Source organism: Balearica regulorum, chromosome 10 (assembly GCF_011004875.1).
Source record: "Balearica regulorum gibbericeps isolate bBalReg1 chromosome 10, bBalReg1.pri, whole genome shotgun sequence".
Classification (NCBI taxonomy): domain Eukaryota; kingdom Metazoa; phylum Chordata; class Aves; order Gruiformes; family Gruidae; genus Balearica; species Balearica regulorum.
Window position 1 is genome coordinate 17,953,057 of NC_046193.1, and position 19,329 is coordinate 17,972,385.

Below are 19,329 nucleotides of genomic sequence, written 5' to 3' on the forward strand. Positions count from 1 at the left end.
GTTCTTTAACATGCCAATGATCTGAGGCCTGACTACAAAATGAAAGGTCTCCCCATACACCTAGGAGCAATGAGGTGGTAACCAGAGCTAATGACATATTTGCCCCCTTTGCAGAAGAAACTGTAGTCTCAAATACAACCTAAGATTTTATTTCTGCAAAGAAACTACTACCAAACTACTGACCATATGAAAGAGTTTTGCCAGTAGGACCTAAGACACCCTAAAAAAGGGGGCTAATTCTAAACTATCCTTGACTCTAGACTGTCATCACTCTGCTCTGAGATTTTCTATTAATTCAATTCAATATGATTTTACTACTAGTACTCCCATTAAAAAGTTTAAAATAAAACTACCCACCCCACATTTTACAGACATAAGTGTCAATTATGGTTTTTGACACCCTTATACAAGGGATTACATACTGACAGACTGATCATGTAGAAGATGCAGCACTACATCGTGCGGACTCATGAATCTCAGAAAATTTGTCATGTCATTTCAAGTTTCTAACTAATAAACACTACTTCAAAATTAATACTTAAAACGTGTCTCCTGATAAGGGTTTATGCCACATAAAGAAAAGTGTGATTCTTCTGATCACAGCCACCCCAAAGAGCACACCATCAATGCAACTGAGGCCCAGGGAGGAAAAACTACAGAATCTGATCTTTTCCTTCACAACTTAAACCCATAATATTTGCAGTATTTGTTACAAAAAATGTGCTAAGCTATGGTAACTATCAACACACAGTTTTCTTTTAAATAAATAAATACTTCAGTCTTCCCAGGGAACGAGAGAAGAATTCTCTCACTCAAGAAAGTGACACACAGCTTCTGGACGATAGCCATTATTTTACACCTTGTCTCATATAGTTCATTAAAATACAAGGGACAACTAAATGTTTGTTAAAAGCAGCTGGCTTTTCTTCCAATAGTACTGTAGTTCATATCAAATGAAAATTTCAGATCAGTTCTGCCTTGAAACGCATGCAGCCAGGGATGGCAGAATCCTGAAGAAACAGCACAACTCATTTATCTTCCATCAGGAAAGGACATTCCCCGAAGGAATTCCCACTGTGGTATTCAGATAAAAACAACAGCTACAAATACAGGTGATTAGAAAAAGAATGACTATTTAGTGTCACAGGTGGATTTTTACAACAAGGTTTTACCAATTAAAGACAAAAGAAATGCTTTATGGCATACACTCCAATGCAAGCTAGAGCAACAAACAAGGAAAAACAAAAACCAGAAATCTAGTTTCAGTAATCGGCCCCCAAATATTCAGAAGCAGATGGGCATCTAGAGAGTGTAGAAGGTGTGATTTCTCTCCTTTACACAGCTGCTAGTACTGTAGAGAAAACAATGTTGTTTAGTGTTTCATACCTTATACATAAAGCGTGTCTAATGGTTCTGATTTTATGCATAAAAAAATGAAAATTTCATGCAGCTGCTTCTCAATTACGCATCTAGTTATTGTTTTGCAGCTGCAAAACTACCTTGAAGAACTATAAAATATGGTGTGACAAGCCTGCAATAAATACCAGAAGTCATCTTGTACCTTCCTTGTGAAATGTTGCATTTTTTACCACCTGTTAATCAAGAGCTATGGCTTCTGTCATCTCCTTCTTTTATAAACAAAAATTCACCAATATATTTAACACAACTGAAATTTGTAAATGACCGCTTTCTGTGGCACACATTAAATATAAAATTCAGTGCCCCATTTTGAGAGTATTTTTTACTTTGTGTTGTTATTTCCAAGTAGCTATTTTGGTAATTTGATCAGAAATCCAACACAGAGAACAATAAGTCAGCACAACATTAGTGTCAAACATCTGAAATGAGATTTTGATTTGTTAGCCCCCTAGCCATTACTCATATTACTATAAATCTATTGAATATGAAGACATTTGGTGACGAAGAATGGTTATAAAATACCCAACTATTGTTAGCAGTCTCAAGTTTGCATTTACTGACTCACACTCAGCATGTAATTTTCTAACAAAGGGAAGAGATAAGAAAAGCATAACAGATTTGTTTTTCATAACAATGCATTTGAAATTAACTATTTCTGTCATTCCTCATGAGATGGAGGTTCCTTCAAAGAATTTCCCTATCTAAAATACTTAAAAAGCAACAACTTGTTATTTAACTTGAAATAGAAAAGCTCAACTTGAAACAGTGCAATACCCAGTGGTGAGCTTCGACAAAATCTTTTACTAATTTTGTTTCCAAAAGAATAAAACTCAAAATCACAGACAGGCAAGCTGGAAGTTTTTCTGCCTGTTTTTCTGGCATGCAGGTTGCAAAACATGTGGCCATTATCAACAAACATGCGTGCTGTTAGACAGCTGCCCATTTTTCACATGGATGCCAAGGGCTTCTGTGGAAAAAAAGTTGCTAAGCTGAAGAGGGGGAATGAGGCACACAGCAAAGCTAAGCGAGACACCCCTGGCAGGGTTTACCAAGGATAACGCACTGTTTAAATACTGCTGTGGTTAAAATTTTGCCACTTCTCAGCAGCCTCTGTGAAATAAAGTTTCTCAGCAGAAAACCTAGAGGAAGGAGGGGAGCAAGAGGGAGGGAGAACAAGCAGGAATTACAAGATTCAAATCCAACCAAACAAAACATGTGCCCAAAGAGGAGAAAGCAGGAGTATTTTAGGGCTCAGGTCCAGGGAGAGAAAGGTCCTGCTACACAGCAATGCGAACAGCCATTGTGTAGGAAATCCTCAAACGGAAACTTAATGCTACCTTACTTGTGCCTTTGTGTGGTTTAGCTTCCAAGACAGATTAAGTTAAAGTACCTAAAAGCAATCTGAGAGCAAATGAAGAATGTTCATAAAAAGAACTAGTATTGAATAGGTACTATTCTCCAGCCTTGCACTACAGCTATATCACAGCAAATTCACCATGACTTTCTAAAAAAATCCTTAGTAAAGCAGGTTTCAGTGAATACAACCCTTTAACACCTTTCCTCACTCCTCTGATTTTCCATGAATGATTTTTTCATCCAGCAGATGAGGTAAATAGATTGGATCACTGACATATTATTAAACTTCCCACAAAAAATGCTTTAAATAACAGTAAGATACAAGGCATTGCCTTCATAAATTTTACCCTAGTTTATTATTTTCATCATTTTCAGACATGAGTGAGATTTTTGAAATTGCTGGCACAACAATCAAATTTGCAAAATTTTTCCAAAAATCAAACCATTTCAAAGTGGACAAATATAGAAAAATTATTATTTGAATTGTTAGCAGTCATTATTTGTTTTCTGATCATAGACAGAAACATTAATTTCTATGACCATTATGTAAAGTAAATGGTGGTCTAAGCAAACCAGCAAGCGGGGGCAGGGCGGGGGGGGGGAAGTATGCACACAAACATACAGTGGCTTTTAGCCGTACACAACTGCTAAACATTTGTTGTAAGTAGGTGTACTGGGTTTGTGTGGCAAGGTTTTGGTAGCGGGGGGTGGCTACAGGGGTGGCTTCTGTGAGAAGCTGCTAGAAGCTTCCCCTGTGTCTGATAGAGCCAATGCCAGCCGGCTCCAAGACGGACCTGCCGCTGGCCAAGGCCAAGCCAATCAGCGCCTCTGGGATAACATGTCTAAGAAGGGAAAAACCAGTTAAGAGAGAGCTTTTGCAGCCAGAGAGAGGAGTGAGAAGAAACTCTGCAGACACCAAAGTCAGTGAAGAAGGAGGGGCAGGAGGTGCTCCAGGCGCCGGAGCAGAGATCCCCCTGCAGCCCGTGGTGAAGACCATGGTGAGGCAGGCTGTCCCCCTGCAGCCCATGGAGGAAGGATGAGGGGGTGTAGAGATTCCACCTGCAGCCTGTGGAGGACCCCACGCTGGAGCAGGTGGAGACACCTGAAGGAGGCTGTGGCCCTGTGGGAAGCCCGCGCTGGAGCAAGCTCCTGGCAGGACCTGTGGATCCGTGGAGAGAGGAGCCCACGCCAGAGCAGGTTTGCTGACAGGACTTGTGACCCCGTGGGGGACCCACGCTGGAGCAGTTTGCTCCTGAAGGTCTGCACCCCGTGGAGGAGACTCACGTTGGAGAAGGTCGTGAAGGACTGTCTCCCGTGAGAGGGACCCCACGCTGGAGCCGGGGAACGATGAGAGGAGTCCTCCCCCTGAGGATGAAGAAGCGGCAGAAACACCGCGTGAGGAACTGACCGTAACCCCCACTCCCCGTCCCCCTGTGCTGCTGGGGGGGGCGGAGGTTGAAGCCGGGAGTGAAGTTGAGCCCGGGAAGATGGGAGGGGTGGGGGGAGGTGTTTTAAGATTTGATTTTATTTCTCATTCCTCTACTCTGTTTTGCCTAGTAATAAATTAGATGAATTCCCTCTCTAAGTTCAGTCTGTTTTGCTCGTGACGATAATTAGTGAGTGATCTCTCCCTGTCCTTATCTTGACCCACGAGCCTTTTGTTACACTTTTTCTCCCCTGTCTAGTGAATGAGGGGAGTGATAGAGCAGCTCTGGTGGGCATCTGGCCTCCAGCCAGGGTCAACCCACAACAGGAGCGTAAGATATAACTGACTGTTAGCAGAAAAAAGTAAGAGGCTTTTCTCAATCAGAACTCATGAGGTGGAAGATAGCATTAGGAAGAAACAAAGAGAAAATGGATACAATGAGGAAAGGGCTCTAAGAGAGAATAGGAAATTGGAGAAGACATAGAAAGAGATTAAAACCACAGACAATGGCAAATTTTGTGGAGCTTTGAAATGGATGCAGTTAAGAGCTGCCTAGGAAGACTGGGAGTAACAGAGTATTAACAGGTATTTCCTATTATTGAGGAGTTGCAGGAAAATCCAGATTCTCTCTAGTCTCAGATTTCACCACTCAGACAAGGCAAAATCCATTAACTGAAACCCTGCTAAACAGAACAGAAATACACTCACGCTCAATAATGCTGAATGTGGTCCAAAGGCAGCTCATCCACCACTAGTTTTCTATTAAATTTAAAAGGTTGTTTTCTAAATACTTACCCATTTGAGAATAGAATATTAGTCAATAACTTATAGCATTATTTTGCCTGAAAGGATAGTTTCAGAAAGCCATAATTTAAGTACAAAGAACTTTAATAAAAGCTGTCAGAGAAAATAAGAGGACTTATGGGAGAGCTGTTCCTTAACAGCGAGCAAGTTCTTTGCGTACAGCTCCATGGAACACTATTTCAGCAATGCATGATTTTTCAACATACGCAGAGAAGCATAATCCAAGCGGCTCTAAAAAATAACTAGTTATAACCACTAAGTGCATAGGGTTTTTTGAGAAATAACTCATTATGCACAGGTGAAAAATTATTACTACAGAGTGTAGCATACAATGGAAATAAATACGGAAATCACAGAAATGCTGAAGGAGGCAATTCCTCTCCTAACTATCCTGATGGAGAGAAGAGTTAAACCATGTAAACAAAACAAATGATCACAGTAAAAAAAGATCACCTAAGTGGCCAACAAACTCAAAGACTGAGGAGTAAATTAAGTTAATTAAATACAACTTTAACATCAGAGGGCTGGTCTGTACAGAATACTCGTAGAAAAGCTCTTCTAGGTATAACAAAAAAAGAACATAAATTCACATTTCTAATATCCTTAGAAACATCAGGTTCAAGGATCTTTTCCATTTTTCCTAACATCAAAGCTTAGATTAAATGCAGACTGCACTATCACCAACAATTTCTTCATAATCTATACAAAAAGGACATTACCAAGCTAAAGATCGATTTTTGATGCCTTCTAAACATACATTGCTTTCAGGTGGTTTTTCCAACTTGTATTGGAGAGATGAACTTTCAGATAAGGGATCTAAAGCAGCATCTAAAAATGCAGCCTTCCATCTAAATTAAACATAGCCAAGGGAAAAAACCCAGCAGGCTGAAATAGGAAGGAGACTGGTGATCACATGACTGCGAACTCTTTCAATATTCTAAAAAAAGGTGAATAATAGGTGACAGGTAAATGATCTCATGGAAAAGAGGCTTCAATAAACCTCTTCTGTTCTTTATAAAATACATGTTTACCTCTCCAGCCTGATATAAAAAGCATGCCTTCAGTCCAAAGCTGAATTTTATGAGTTCCCTCATGCATAAGGCAATAGAAATAGGATATGTAGAGACTATATTTTGTTATACATTTTTTTTAAAGAAGAGTGAATAAAAGCTTTGCACTCAATTCAATTGCATTTCTCTGTGATAGAGTGTGAACACTGCACCTGACTGATTCCTGAATGTAATGAAACACCCTAAGTGGCAATGGGCAGCACTCTATTCCTTTTGTTAAAAATAAAAAAAAAAAAAACCCACCAAAACCCACCACATGCCAAGCTTCCAGCACCCATTTAGGACTGTCAGCATTTTCAACCACCTCTGTAAGTTCTCTCCTGATTTGAAGAGCCAATCGACAGTACATAGTAACACCCTCCAGCATAATTATAATCCTTCGCAGCTTTGTCCACCTACTAGTTTAAAATGATGGTTCCCTTAACTTCTCCATCAGGCAGAACGTAAAGATGAGTGCACGAGTTGAAGCAGACTTAAGGGCCTCTGCTGGGGAGGGCTAGAGAAAATGATGGACCCTGGAAGGATGCACAGTGCATCTGCCCAGTACAAGCAATGAAAATGCGCACACCTTAATAGTCTGGGTATATGTACACACATATAAGCTTTTTTTTTCCCTTTATATCAATACTACAGTATGAGGAAAAGAAATAGCAAGAAAGGAAATGCCTTCTCTGGACAAATAAGCCCTTAATATAACACTGCATTAAGTGAGAATCAGGTCAGAAGACTTGTGAATTAAGGTAGGAACAGCCAGATGATCTTACATTTCAGACAAAAAAAATCAGCTCCCAAATATTTCACTTTGTTCTGTTAAATAGCTGCAGTAGAAAGGTAAGAACTTGTTTACAGGTTGTGTTTCTTCAGATGGCAGATCAAGTAACACCATACTGTTGTAGCAAAACAGCACAACGTTTTTTTCTTTCCTCTCTTGAAAACCTAGGAATTTTAACATGAAACACAAAACCGTTTGTGTCTGCATTTCTCAGTATTCTCTAAATATCACCTTCTCTACGAGAGTTACACCTGAAAATTGCTTAGCATGTGAAAGGCAATGAATTCCTTGGGGCCTAATTCTGTATTCCTTATTGTGTACAACTTCTTTTGAAGTCAATATTAGTGATGTCATTTTAATTTTCTTCACATCTGCCATTCTTATCTTAGAAGAAAAAAAAATCCTTTAATTCCATTAAAAATTCCTTGTAGACTGCCTTTTGTGCTGTTAGTAAGTTTTGAAAAATCTTTCTGAGAAAATTAATATTCCATGTATTCAGTGTACACAATAAAAATAGAGAGAGCAACAGAGGAAATGAGTGAACTATAACAAAACTGCCGATAGTGGATAAAGGCAAACCCTTTCCAGAACACATGCATTAACACCTTCCTGACAAGTGAAGATGGCAGCAAAAATTATCTAATCCCATCTCTTTCCATTGCATCAACAGGAAATCCAACAACAGCAAAATTGGTGACCACGGGCACTGCAGCAGTACAGACAGCTCTGCCAAGCCTGTAGTACTCGGTGAAATTGTGAAATCAATTTGTGAATATCACACTTTGTAAAGTCTTCCATGTCAGAAATGTCTATCCCCTTATCTGTACCCCTTTGTCACCCACACAGACCCATGTGAGTGATGTAATGCTGTAAAATTATAAAGGAAAATAACTGTTTCTCTTGTATTTGTGATGACAGGTCTACGAAAGAACCTCCTTTCACAAGAAGAATACTGAACCTTTGACTTTTTAAGTTTTGATAACTTTATTCTATTTTTATCTTAAAAATATGTTGGCAAGGATCCTTTCTTGTTTGCAGAAACTAAAGTTAAGGACAGCTGCAATGTGACATACCATGTCTAAACCACTAGATTTTTGAGCAGGACTTGGCAGGGGTGATGGGCCTCTCCTTTCACCATCTTTTACTGCAGAACACCTGCCTGTCAAGAAGATCCCAAAGCTGCCTCCATTGGTTATTTTATTTCAGAATATTTTCTGCCTCCTGTAGTCTGAAGTTTTTTGTTTAGCCCATAACTTTTTACTTTGTGTAGTTGCATATTCAGAAGATGGCAGCCCATATCAAATTGTGCAGATAAACCTGAGTGACAGAGATACTACTAGTCTGAAGGATCATAAAGAAGATAAATCTGACAAAATCTTGGAACAACAATGACCACGGTAGCAAAACTTGTGTTCTTGACGCTTAGTTTTCAAAGTGCGTGTTAGAAGTACAAGGACAGCCCACTATCAGAATGATTACGAGGATGTTGTCAATTATTTAGTGGATCGATGGACTGTCAATCATTTCAACATGAAATTGCTTCCACACTACAAACCACAATTCTTTAATGCCCAGTAATGCAGCATGCTTGAATTCAGTTATATAAAATGAAGAAAGGTACCACTGACTGATATTTTGAAGTGTTAACAAGCCAATCCAGTTAAAATACATACAATTTACCTGATAAAGTTTGATTAGCAAGTAATTAATTTGCTTTTATATTTTACTTTTGATTATTTAAATTTCAATTTTTTTTTATAGACCAATATTTCTGTGATTTGCAAAGCAAGCAAGCTACAGAGGTTATTTAAAATAAATCTGGCATCATAAAACAGAAGAGGTTCACTGCCTTTCATGGAGTAATTTACTTCTACAAATGGTTATAGGGATCAAGAATAGTAATAGTTATTGGAGAGACCAATCCATTTATGACTTCAGTCATGAAGAGGAGAGTTTAAGTGCTGTAACATTTGTGAAAAACCTGCCACAGCTTCAGTTAGCATTTCTGGATTTTTCTCAAGCATCCAGACATGAGGAAACTCTCCAATTCTATGAGCTTTGCTTGTGTCAGCATTTGTAAGTTTGCACTGCCAAATGACCATAACAGTAGCATTTAATGTTTTTGTTTCAAATATATTTTCAAGTATACTGGTTGACATATCTAGAGATTTAGCAAGCCATTAAGCTAATCCTTGTACTGGGTCTGGCCGAGATGGAGTTAATTTTCCCCATAGCTGCCCTCCTAGTGCTGTGCTTTGTTATTGGTATCCAGCAAGGTGCTAACACACCAGTGTTCTGGCAAGATCTTGGGAGGAGACACAGCCAAGACAGCTAACCCAAACTGACCAAAGGGATATTCCATACCATATGGCATCTGCTCAGCAATAAAAAGCTGAGAGAAAGGAGGAGGAAGGGGGGGGGGGACGACATTCGTTATTTATGATGTTTGTCTTCCGGAGCAACCGCTACACGTACTGAAGCCCTGCTTCCCGCGAAGCGGCCAGACATCACCTGCTGATGGGAAGTAAAGAATAAATCTTTTGCTTTTCCTTTGCTTCCACACAGCCTTTTGCTTTATTAAACTGCCTTTACCTTGACCCATGAGGTTTTTTCCATTTTATTTTTCTCCCCTCTCTGTCCAGCTGAGGAGGGGAGTGATAGAGTGGCTTGGTGGGCACCTGATGTCCAGCCAAGGTCAACACACCACAATTCTATTCGGCTACTTGAGGTCTGATGAGATCTTTGATATGAGTAAGTTGTGTTAATTTAATTCCCAGCGTGCAGAACTGAAGTGCATTTAACTAAGTGGCTTGTGCATTATGTAAAACATAAAGCAAAAATCCTTCCTGTTACTACACAATTAGACTACAATAATGTCTGTGCTCTGGCATTTTGATGTATGATACATTAACAAACGCTAAATGAAAAGAGGAAAACTATGCAAACTACTATTAAAGTAGAAAACTTCTTTCAGAATTAGAATTGGGTGACAAACGTACTTGAACGCATTTCCTTTTGAGAGAAAAGGTATTGCATGAATTCATTTCTGACCCACATTATCATCTTATGTTCACCACACATGAGGATGTTGTCAGAGAACCAAAATGAAGTTCCAGAAGCAAGGTTTTCTCTTCAGCCACTGTCAAGTCCTTTTGTGATGGTAGGTAACTCAACTCACCTTTTTTCTCTCCATATGGACAAACATAGACATGAACAAGCATACATTTATATAATTCTCTCCTACATAATTTACATAATCTTCCTAGAATCATAGAATAGTTGAGGTTGCAAGGACTTCTGGAGATCGTCTAGTACAACCCACCTGCTCAAAGCAGGGTCAGGTAAAGCAGACTGTGTCCAACTGGGTTCTGAATATATTTTTAAAAGGACAGTCCACAACCTTTTTCTTCCTTTGCTTTTTAATAGAGCAAATTTTTATTTGCAAACAACTTTTTATGCAAATTCATTTACTTCAGTTCCTTAAGTTATATTAACTATACAATGTAAAATAATTTTCCTCAGAAACCATTCATGAAGTTATTCTGAATTCTGAGTTATTCAAAATTACATAAATAATGCTAATTAAAGACTTCATATTACATGCTGCATACAAAACATTTTAGAAATAAAGTTCTAAAGAAATATTGTTCTAAACTATTGTTCACATATGAAATTAAGCATATATCAAACCTTTTCAATAAGCATCAATTTGAAGACTGTGTACAACTTATTAGAAAGCAATTTATTTTCCAGACTGCTATCTGGTGAAGAAGATTCCTCCCATTATCAGTCAACTTACTTAGTCTCTGAGCAGCCTCCAGGGCATCATTTGCAGAATCAGCTACAAAGAATCTCTGAACTGTAACCCCATGGTCTGCCATTAGTTTTTTGCTTTGGTACTCCTGCAGGTTCAGCCATCGTCTAGGGGTTAATTGAACAGCCTGGAAAAATGAGAGGGGAAAATAACATAATGCTTATTAAGAACAGTTCATGAGACAGCCAGCTGATCTTTTCAGCCTTATGGTTATCTCAAACCAGCAGTTAAACAACGCTGTTTCAGAGAAAAGGTAAAATACGTATTGATTTACCTAAGTGCCTTTTCTTAACATTTGTGCATCCAAAGTACTCTGAAAGCTACAGATATTTTTTTTAAAGCTACACAAGGCTCACTGGGTGATCTTGGCTAGACAAAGTGTCTTGCATTTAATATCAACACAGATTGGCAAACTTGGCTTGAACTCTAAAGTCTATTTATATTTTTATGTTATCCTGTGCTATAAAAATACTAACAGACTGTTAGCTTAAAACAAATTCATTGTTTCATATTAAATATCCTTATTTACACTAAAAAGTTTATATAGTTCTTCCCTATAAAATTATTCTATACTGATTCTATGCATTTATTGCAGCGTATCTGAGAAGAAAAACAACTGACATGGAATTAGCATCATCTTGTAGGAAACCATATACTACTATACGTATTTTCAGTGGTCTTATCTATGCTTAGTTGGTTGCACTTCTAAATATATTTTCTTGAGGACACTAGCACATCCATGTCAGCCACACAAGGACAGCAACAAATGGAGAAGAATTTACCTTCCATTCACAACATGCTAGTTTAAATGCATGTGTGTGCATATATATAGGATACAAAGATATGGCAACCTTACACACACAAAGACATCACATTTGCTTATCTTGGCAGTAAACATTGAGTAGAGACACTATAAAAGTCAAAATCACTCAGTAATGATCCTGTAAGAAAGGACACGTTCTCCACACAGGATAAATTGTTACAGACAGAAGCAATAATCAAGGAGCTGCCCCTGACTCCTGGCAATGGTATAACGGCAGAGGTAGAGCTGACTCCTGGCAACGGTATCAGCCCATTTTGTGCCAGCAAAAAAGATGCTCTTCCCACATGGAGAGACGAACTGTTGTTCTACTGGCAGACAGCCCACAATCAATTCTTGGTTTCTCCTGAATGAAGGAGCACAGTATACAAGCTAGCACTATATATTTAGATATGTTAGACAAAGTGGATTATTTACTATACTTTTGACCTCTAACAGCATGATAAAAAAATATTATCCTAATGAAACTTTATAGTGAAAACAAAAAACCTTTCAATGAGACATACCCTTTTCACAATACTAATGTTTTAAATGCTGCATTATATCAAAAGCAAACCTGTCTATTCCTACTTGCTTTGAAACATAGCACAAAAGATTGATGCATACAGAAAATACAAAACCCATCTTTTACAGAAACCATGTGGTTATATACTGTAAAAGTGAACACAGAACTTCAACAGTTACAAATAGCTCAAATGACACATTTTAAATTCTTTTAACTGTAACCTGGTTAACATATTTTGGAAGAATTAAACAACATATTGTCAATATACTCTATGGCTATCTCCAATTCTAGGCATCATACAGGCACCTCAGTATGTTTTGTATTCCTCCATGTTATCCACAGACAATATGTCATTACATTTATGCAATGCCTTCAAATCTAGGGTCAAAATTTAAAGTCACTTTTATAATTGCTGACATTTAATTTGTTTTCCTATTATAAGTTCTCTGTTAGGCTCTAACAGCTATTACTTCATCATCATTTCTACAAAGAGACTAACACTACGAGCCAAGATGGACCCTGAAGGTCGATTCTAGCTTCACATAAAAAAAGGCCAGAGAATTTCAACCAAAAACTGATGCCACAAGTAGTTTTCTATCAAGCTACTGAGAACTTTTAGCGTGACTGGAGAAAATACCAGTTTTACCCCCGACAATCATTAACCTTCTCTTTTTCATCTCTAAAGGCAACCTCATAATAACAAGATTATTATTATTATAATGAGAACTTCAGAATACATTGTTATTGATACACGCATATAATCCACACATATACAGACACAGACTGAAGAGAAGCATCACCTGAATCTGCACAGGCAACCAGGACCACTACCATAAGACTAAAATACATTCCCACAGCTTTCAGCTATAAGCAGCAGTGAAAGAAAGAACATCCCAAAGAGTGATCAGAAGTGGACTGTATTTGTGGAGGGAGAGGCAGAAGGAGGAAAAAACAACACACATCTCCATCTGACTAACTGGCTTTCAGCCATTCTGCTCCAGTTAAAAGTTGCATCTGATGTGTGTGCTCCCCCCTCAAGGCCCAGAGATACAACAGGAGAACATCGACAAAGACATTTCTTACCCCATTTCTCTTCACCAACAAGGAATTTACCAGTCTGACTTTCAGGGTTCAGAGAAATGAGCTCATACTTTCAGTTAAAGTGGATTCACTTAGAGCAAAAATGAAAAAAAAAAAAAAAGAAAAAGAAAATAATCATTAGTTCTAATTTAAACTTGAAAGGAAAATACCTCAATTTAAACAATCAATTATACTCAAATTCTGTATTTGTACTTTCCAGAAGAAAGGTTAAATGTCCTTAGCTAGAATTTGATTTGAAACAAAGGATAAGTCTACGCTAAGTTTGAGAGCAATTTTTGCTCTTCTGTTATATATTTATCAATCTTATAGATACAGCTCTTTATTTTTATGTTATGTAATCTTGTATTTACTAGGAGCCAAAAAGATATTTGAGACAAATGTCAAGCTAATCTTCGATAGAATTAAATAAATACATGAAAAATATTAATGTTGCTATATTAAATAAAAAGCTGAGTTAAAAGTTTTACTAAGGATTTCTCTTACAGAGGAGTATGTTTACTTACAATTTGTTTTTCTCTTTAAGTGTGTTTATTTACAACTAAATGGTTTATATAAAGCATTCCACAGCTCAGTAATACAGTTGATAAAATTTTGGTCACTGGGTTTATAATTTAAGAACAAGTCTTCAAACCAGCTTTCATTCATCATTTAGAACAATAAACGAGTTTCACATGTATGTGTAACTAAGCTGATCTAAATCAAATAAACAAAAAGGAAAATATTGAAACAATGTTATTCTGGAGCAAATTTTTGTTGCTCGATTGACAAAAGTCTTTCAACACAACTTGTTTTCAAATTTTCTGCTCAGGTAGGAATGAAGTCATCAAGGAATTTGCAATGCAGCACAGTGTGTCAACTGACATCTCCACTGTTAGTTCAAATCAGCGAGGCTTAAGTAATAAAATCTTCTGAGGACTCTGAAATAATATGGACTGCAAAGGGCCACCACTGAATAAAGGCCACCAGAGATAACTCACAGCACGTGATGGATACGGAACAGAGATGACAGCAAGAAAAGCAGCTGAAGCTCTGGTTTATGAAGAAAGGTCATCTCCAGTGCCACCCATCTGGTGTGCCTCACTCCAGGGTTAACTCAGCTCCAGACTAGTTAATGAATAAAGCAAGCCTAACAGTTCCAAACAGGAACCTGCAATAAGCTCTGTTCCAAATCACCCTCTTGGCATGTTACAAAAGCTTTTGGTATCTATCGGTTTTACAACTTGAAAATATAACTCAAAACATTCCATGGGGATAGTCCAAATCATTGCCGAGATGTTAAAAATCATAATACATATACATACAGTGCATACATACATAAGCATATGGACATAAGTCTGTTCTCTTATAAAACAATTAGGAGATTATGAAAATATTTCCTTCATAAATTATGAACCAGACAGGTCTGAGGAACACAGGAAATAATTTGAAAGAACTGTCAAAGCAGTCCTAAGGGTGACGAAACAAAGATCTGGCTAAGAACTGTTGGCACAGAAAAGCAAAGCCTACGAACTTAAGGTTAGTAAGCACACACTTTTTTTTTTTTTGTCTCCAGTATTATATGATTCTAAGAGAGACCATCTTACTGAGTGCCAACTGAAGACTTTCAATCAAGACTTTCCACAAAAGACAAACTCCTGGTTGTGGATGAACTACTCAACAAAATGAATTACTACAGCCTACCACTGTATACAGGAGTACAATATATTTAAGAAACCAACTGTGACAAAGTCTGTATTAGAAGCTCTGAAGAGCAAGGAACATGGAAAAGCTTGCTTTAAAGCACTTGCAGTATACACACCATATGTCTTGCGCAGGCAAAATAAAGTAGTTCCAAGAGATGAAATAAAGCAAAAGCTTTGAATCTGGGAAGACAATCACTCTTTCAAGACTGTCTTGAAAACTCAAACCAGTTGCAAACATATGCATTTTAGGCTTAAGGCACCAACAAAGTGACCGTGAGATGTTAGAAATGAGAGTAAACAGGTGATTCCCTGAACTAATTCCCAACTCAGATGTTTCGGTTGCAATAAATATAGGTCTGAACAATTTAAAAGAGACAGCAATAAAAGAATCAATTAGTACAAGAATCTTGAAAAATCCTTGCCAGATGAAGTTCCCAACCCTGTCAAATACATTTATACCAAGCATTCACAAGAATTTGAAATGGTCTTCAAATAGCATAAGTTTCTTGGGCATCATAAATTTTCACGCATCCTACAGATAAATATATACCTGAGACTGACCGTAACAGTCCTATTGCACAGAGGTACAGCCTTAAGACAGCCTAGGCAAGAGTCTACAGAGTTTTTAAAGAAAGCTAGTTCCCATACCTAGTCTTCTATAGGCAGCCATAATCCACTCCTTCCCCCAAACACTTACTAGGAAGACACTAACATGGCACAGACTACAACCCCAGCATCATGTGCCTATTGTTTATTTTCCCATTCTGCACCTCTACTCTTGTCAACAATTTAATTGCTCTCAGCAGCAGCAAACAGCACTGCTAGGTTCACCTATGCAGTCCTGTCCCTCATGAAAGACAGACTGAGGAATTAGGTTGTAAATTACCATCAGGAAAAACAATTTCAATCTGAAAGGGGGCAGGGGGGAAGCAAGTAAAAGGGAAACTAAAGCACAGGAAAGCAGAGGCTACCTTTTAAGAATTTCTGTTCATTATTGATTCTCGCCACCTTCTATTCCCAGTTTATTTCCTTCTTGAATACTTTTATCTCTTCTCCCCACATACTAGTCAGAAAACCATACTGGAAAACACTGTACATCTCTCAGATCTTTCCACGCAGCTTTGTCTACAGTTGAAACACAGTATGTTCCAACGGTTTAAGATAAATCTGTGTTTCATCTGCTTCTTCATGCAAGGTTGCACTGGAGTACAAGGAGTACATTCTGTCATGCCTGTGAAGAAGAGAATGGAAATAGTATGTGGACTTTAGTAAAACCTGACTCCCTATGTGACATCTTACGTTTCATCTTCATAAGATGACAGGTAAGAACAAGAAAAATTTCCGTTGGTGGCGTTTTCTTGTTGTCCTGAAGACATTTTTGCTGGCAACAAAAAAAAGTTTTAAAGCACCTTACTAAACTTACATATTCTCATTACTGTAAATACAACTTAACATTGGACATTAACTTCTTCTGTCAAGCTCTGAACAGCCCAAAGAAGGGTTGTAGGTTTAAATACATCTTTCTAAGTAATTTTTAGTAGCATTTTACTTCTTAGCATGTTAGCTACACTTTCTATAGCAAAGGAAAACTTAAAATCACGCCAGTGAGCCTAAATGAAAATCCAGACAATATGTTTTCACAGAATGGAATAAAGAGAAACTCAGACTAAAGGATTTAATCTTTTGAAAGTAAGTTCTTATTAAAAGGCTAAAATAAATATAATTCATGGCTCTACTAAAGACTTCCAACAGACTTTATATTACTACAAGAAAAAAAAATAGCTTTCACATGAGCTCTTTATATGTGTTGTGTATCAATATACACATTGTAGATGGAGAGTAGCTCTTTCTTGAGATTCAGATATGTCAGATAAGTTGAAAGGGTTTTTTTTTTCTTTATTTTAAATCACAAATAAGCTTTAAGAATAAATCAGTTCATAAAACTACAAAAAACATCACTTTACACATATCCATGTTTTTATATAATTATTAATATAAATTTTTAAGAGGGATTAAATTATTCTTAATAAGATATTTTTTAAGATTAAATTTCTAACATAAGTGCTTATCAAAGAGATTAATATACTTAAATAGGACTCTATTACAACTGATAACGTTTCCTTAGAGTGGAAGGAAAGGCCTCAACTGAACAGTAACATGAAGTGAGATGAAGGCAGAATTATTTAATCAAGTACAAGTTTCACACTGGGTTCTCTCCTGCTGGCTAGAATCATTTGGCATTTTTCAAAAGCACAAAGAATTGGTATGGTTGGTTGAGGTTCACCTCTAATCTCCCTTCCCTTCTCCAACCTCCAATATTTTTGTTACCAGTCAAAATCACACTAGTATGGACCAAAAATCTACAGAGACAAGGACTTCAGAAAACTACTGTTACTAGTAATTGCATATTTTCTTCTGAACAAGCCTTCTGTTCAAGGTTACTTCTTTATATAACTAGATACCACATTTGATCCAATTACATATGCACAGCAGCATTAAAATAAGTGGCATATGCATCAAGAAATCAAACATCTCTTTTTGACCATCTTAAGGCCAAGTATTGCATAACTGTATCTGTGGTTTATTGACTACTGTTACAGAAAAATATTGATTGTTCACATAACTTGAATAATCTCTTATTTACCACCTGTTTGTTTTTTAATATAAAATGCTAAGGGCTCTGCACAAATAATGTATTTGGAGAGTAGTTGCATTATTCTTCCACTAGTCAGTTTGCCAATTCTTGAGCTGTCACACGGCAACAAAAAATAATTTGCATTATTTGAATAATATGGGCTAAACGGTAACAACATAGTTAAACAGGAGTGGAACTACACATACATTTTATAGCAGAAATCTTCTTCAATATACCCCCCCCCCCCCCCGATTTAGAAAACACTGCAACAAAAAGACCTTTTTGTCCTTATATATGCAGCATTTACTACGCCGATGTGCAACACCTTTCCGATGACCCAGGAGGTATCCTTTGAGTCCTTGCTTTTGAAAAAAAGAACACACACACATAAAACCAGGAGAAACTATATTAACACATTCGCCAAGAAATTTTCAAATTGCATGTTAACTTCAGAAAAACTCTGCTCAGAAATAAACATTCCATATAACCACAAAACAAGAGCAGCATCAGTAACACAAGCTTCATCAGACTAGACTACTGATGAAGTAATCCATCTGATTCCCTATCTGAACCTACATGCTGAGGTATCAGCTCAATGTAGTGCTTTTTCACCCTTTGGCCTCCCTGGTAAAAACTCTAAGCTTGACTCCCAGACTGACAATTTCGCATAAATACTGCCGTATAGGATGTATGTGGCAGGTACCGAATAGTGTCACACTGGAGCAGGTAAGATAAACAGACAAGCTTTGATAAACAAACAAGCAGAAAACACCACCATGACATGCACTCATGTAAAAAAATCAGTGACTTTTTGAAGTCAAATCAGTTCATAGCAGAGCCTTACAAGTAGCTGTGTCAGTAGAACAACTGAAGCTTGTGACAGTAACATTTTTAGCCAGCAGTATTACCAACCGCTGTAACTTTGCACTTACCCTTCGACTCAATGATAAGCTACTATTACAAGACAGCATTCTTCCAAAAAGCAAAATGAAAATAAAACAAGTTTTGAAAACAGCAACAAGGGCTGGAGAACAGCGTTTTCAGGCAGACCCCACTATCTACCTGTAAAATTCTAACTGTTAAGCACCATATATTTTGTTTAAACACTTAACTCTCTTCCATAACAAGTATATGAAGAAACTGTCAAAAAGAAGAACTGAAAGGTCAAGTCTGACAAACAACCGAAGATTCAAACTATGATCTCTGTCACAGCTGAGACCTTTTCCAGGCAATTTCATGCCTACCTTGGCTAAGCATCCACAACTAAGTAGTTCACCCTATTGAGTTCAGTGATCATGTTCAGACAATTTCAGTAAAAGAACCCCTAACCTTAAACATTAATTTTCTCTTAGCAAGTCTCTTCAGGTCAGATTTGTACTTATGGAAAATGCTAAATAATTCTACTAGGGGATGAGAATCCAGTGATAATCATTATGATTAAACAAAACAAAACCAACAACAACAAAACCACTACTAAGCAGATTTCCAGGATAACTGAACATCCCTTGACACAGCTATATAATTTGAGCAGCTCTACTGTTTACATTAGCCTAGCTTAACGCATTTTATTGCATGCTGTTAAAAGGAAGACACACTTTAGTGACAGCCAGCATTCCCTTTTCATTCATAGTATGAATGGAAGTCAGTATTAACATCATGAAACAAAGATGGATCTCTTAAAAGGACCTGACAGTAGAGCTGGTCAAATAAATGCATACCTTCTTCCTCCTCTGCCGCTCCACAGAAGCAACGTAGCTGTAACTATGCTAATAGATCCTGTGTCAGCTCTACTAACACAAATTATCTCTCCATTATCTCTGCGAATTATATGTCAAATGTATATAGTATTAAGTTTTATAAATATGGACTATATTGTAATGGTTATACTGGAAATAAGTCATTTGGGGAAAAAAACTGTGGTGTCT

At 37.4% G+C, this 19,329-nt stretch overlaps 1 protein-coding gene across 2 annotated transcripts in view; it reads right to left on the bottom strand.

Moving 5' to 3' along the window:
• SUCLG2 (succinate-CoA ligase GDP-forming subunit beta) overlaps window positions 1-19,329 on the bottom strand; it is a 130,688-nt gene that overhangs the window by 95,593 nt on the left and 15,766 nt on the right. For both annotated transcript variants that reach the window (XR_012837059.1, XM_075762395.1), the window contains exon 2: window positions 10,647-10,788. Coding sequence is in view for 1 of the 2 variants with exons in the window: in XM_075762395.1 (XP_075618510.1) it covers window positions 10,647-10,788 (142 nt within the window). In the remaining variant the exon portion in view is untranslated. The remainder of the gene's footprint in view (window positions 1-10,646; window positions 10,789-19,329) is intronic.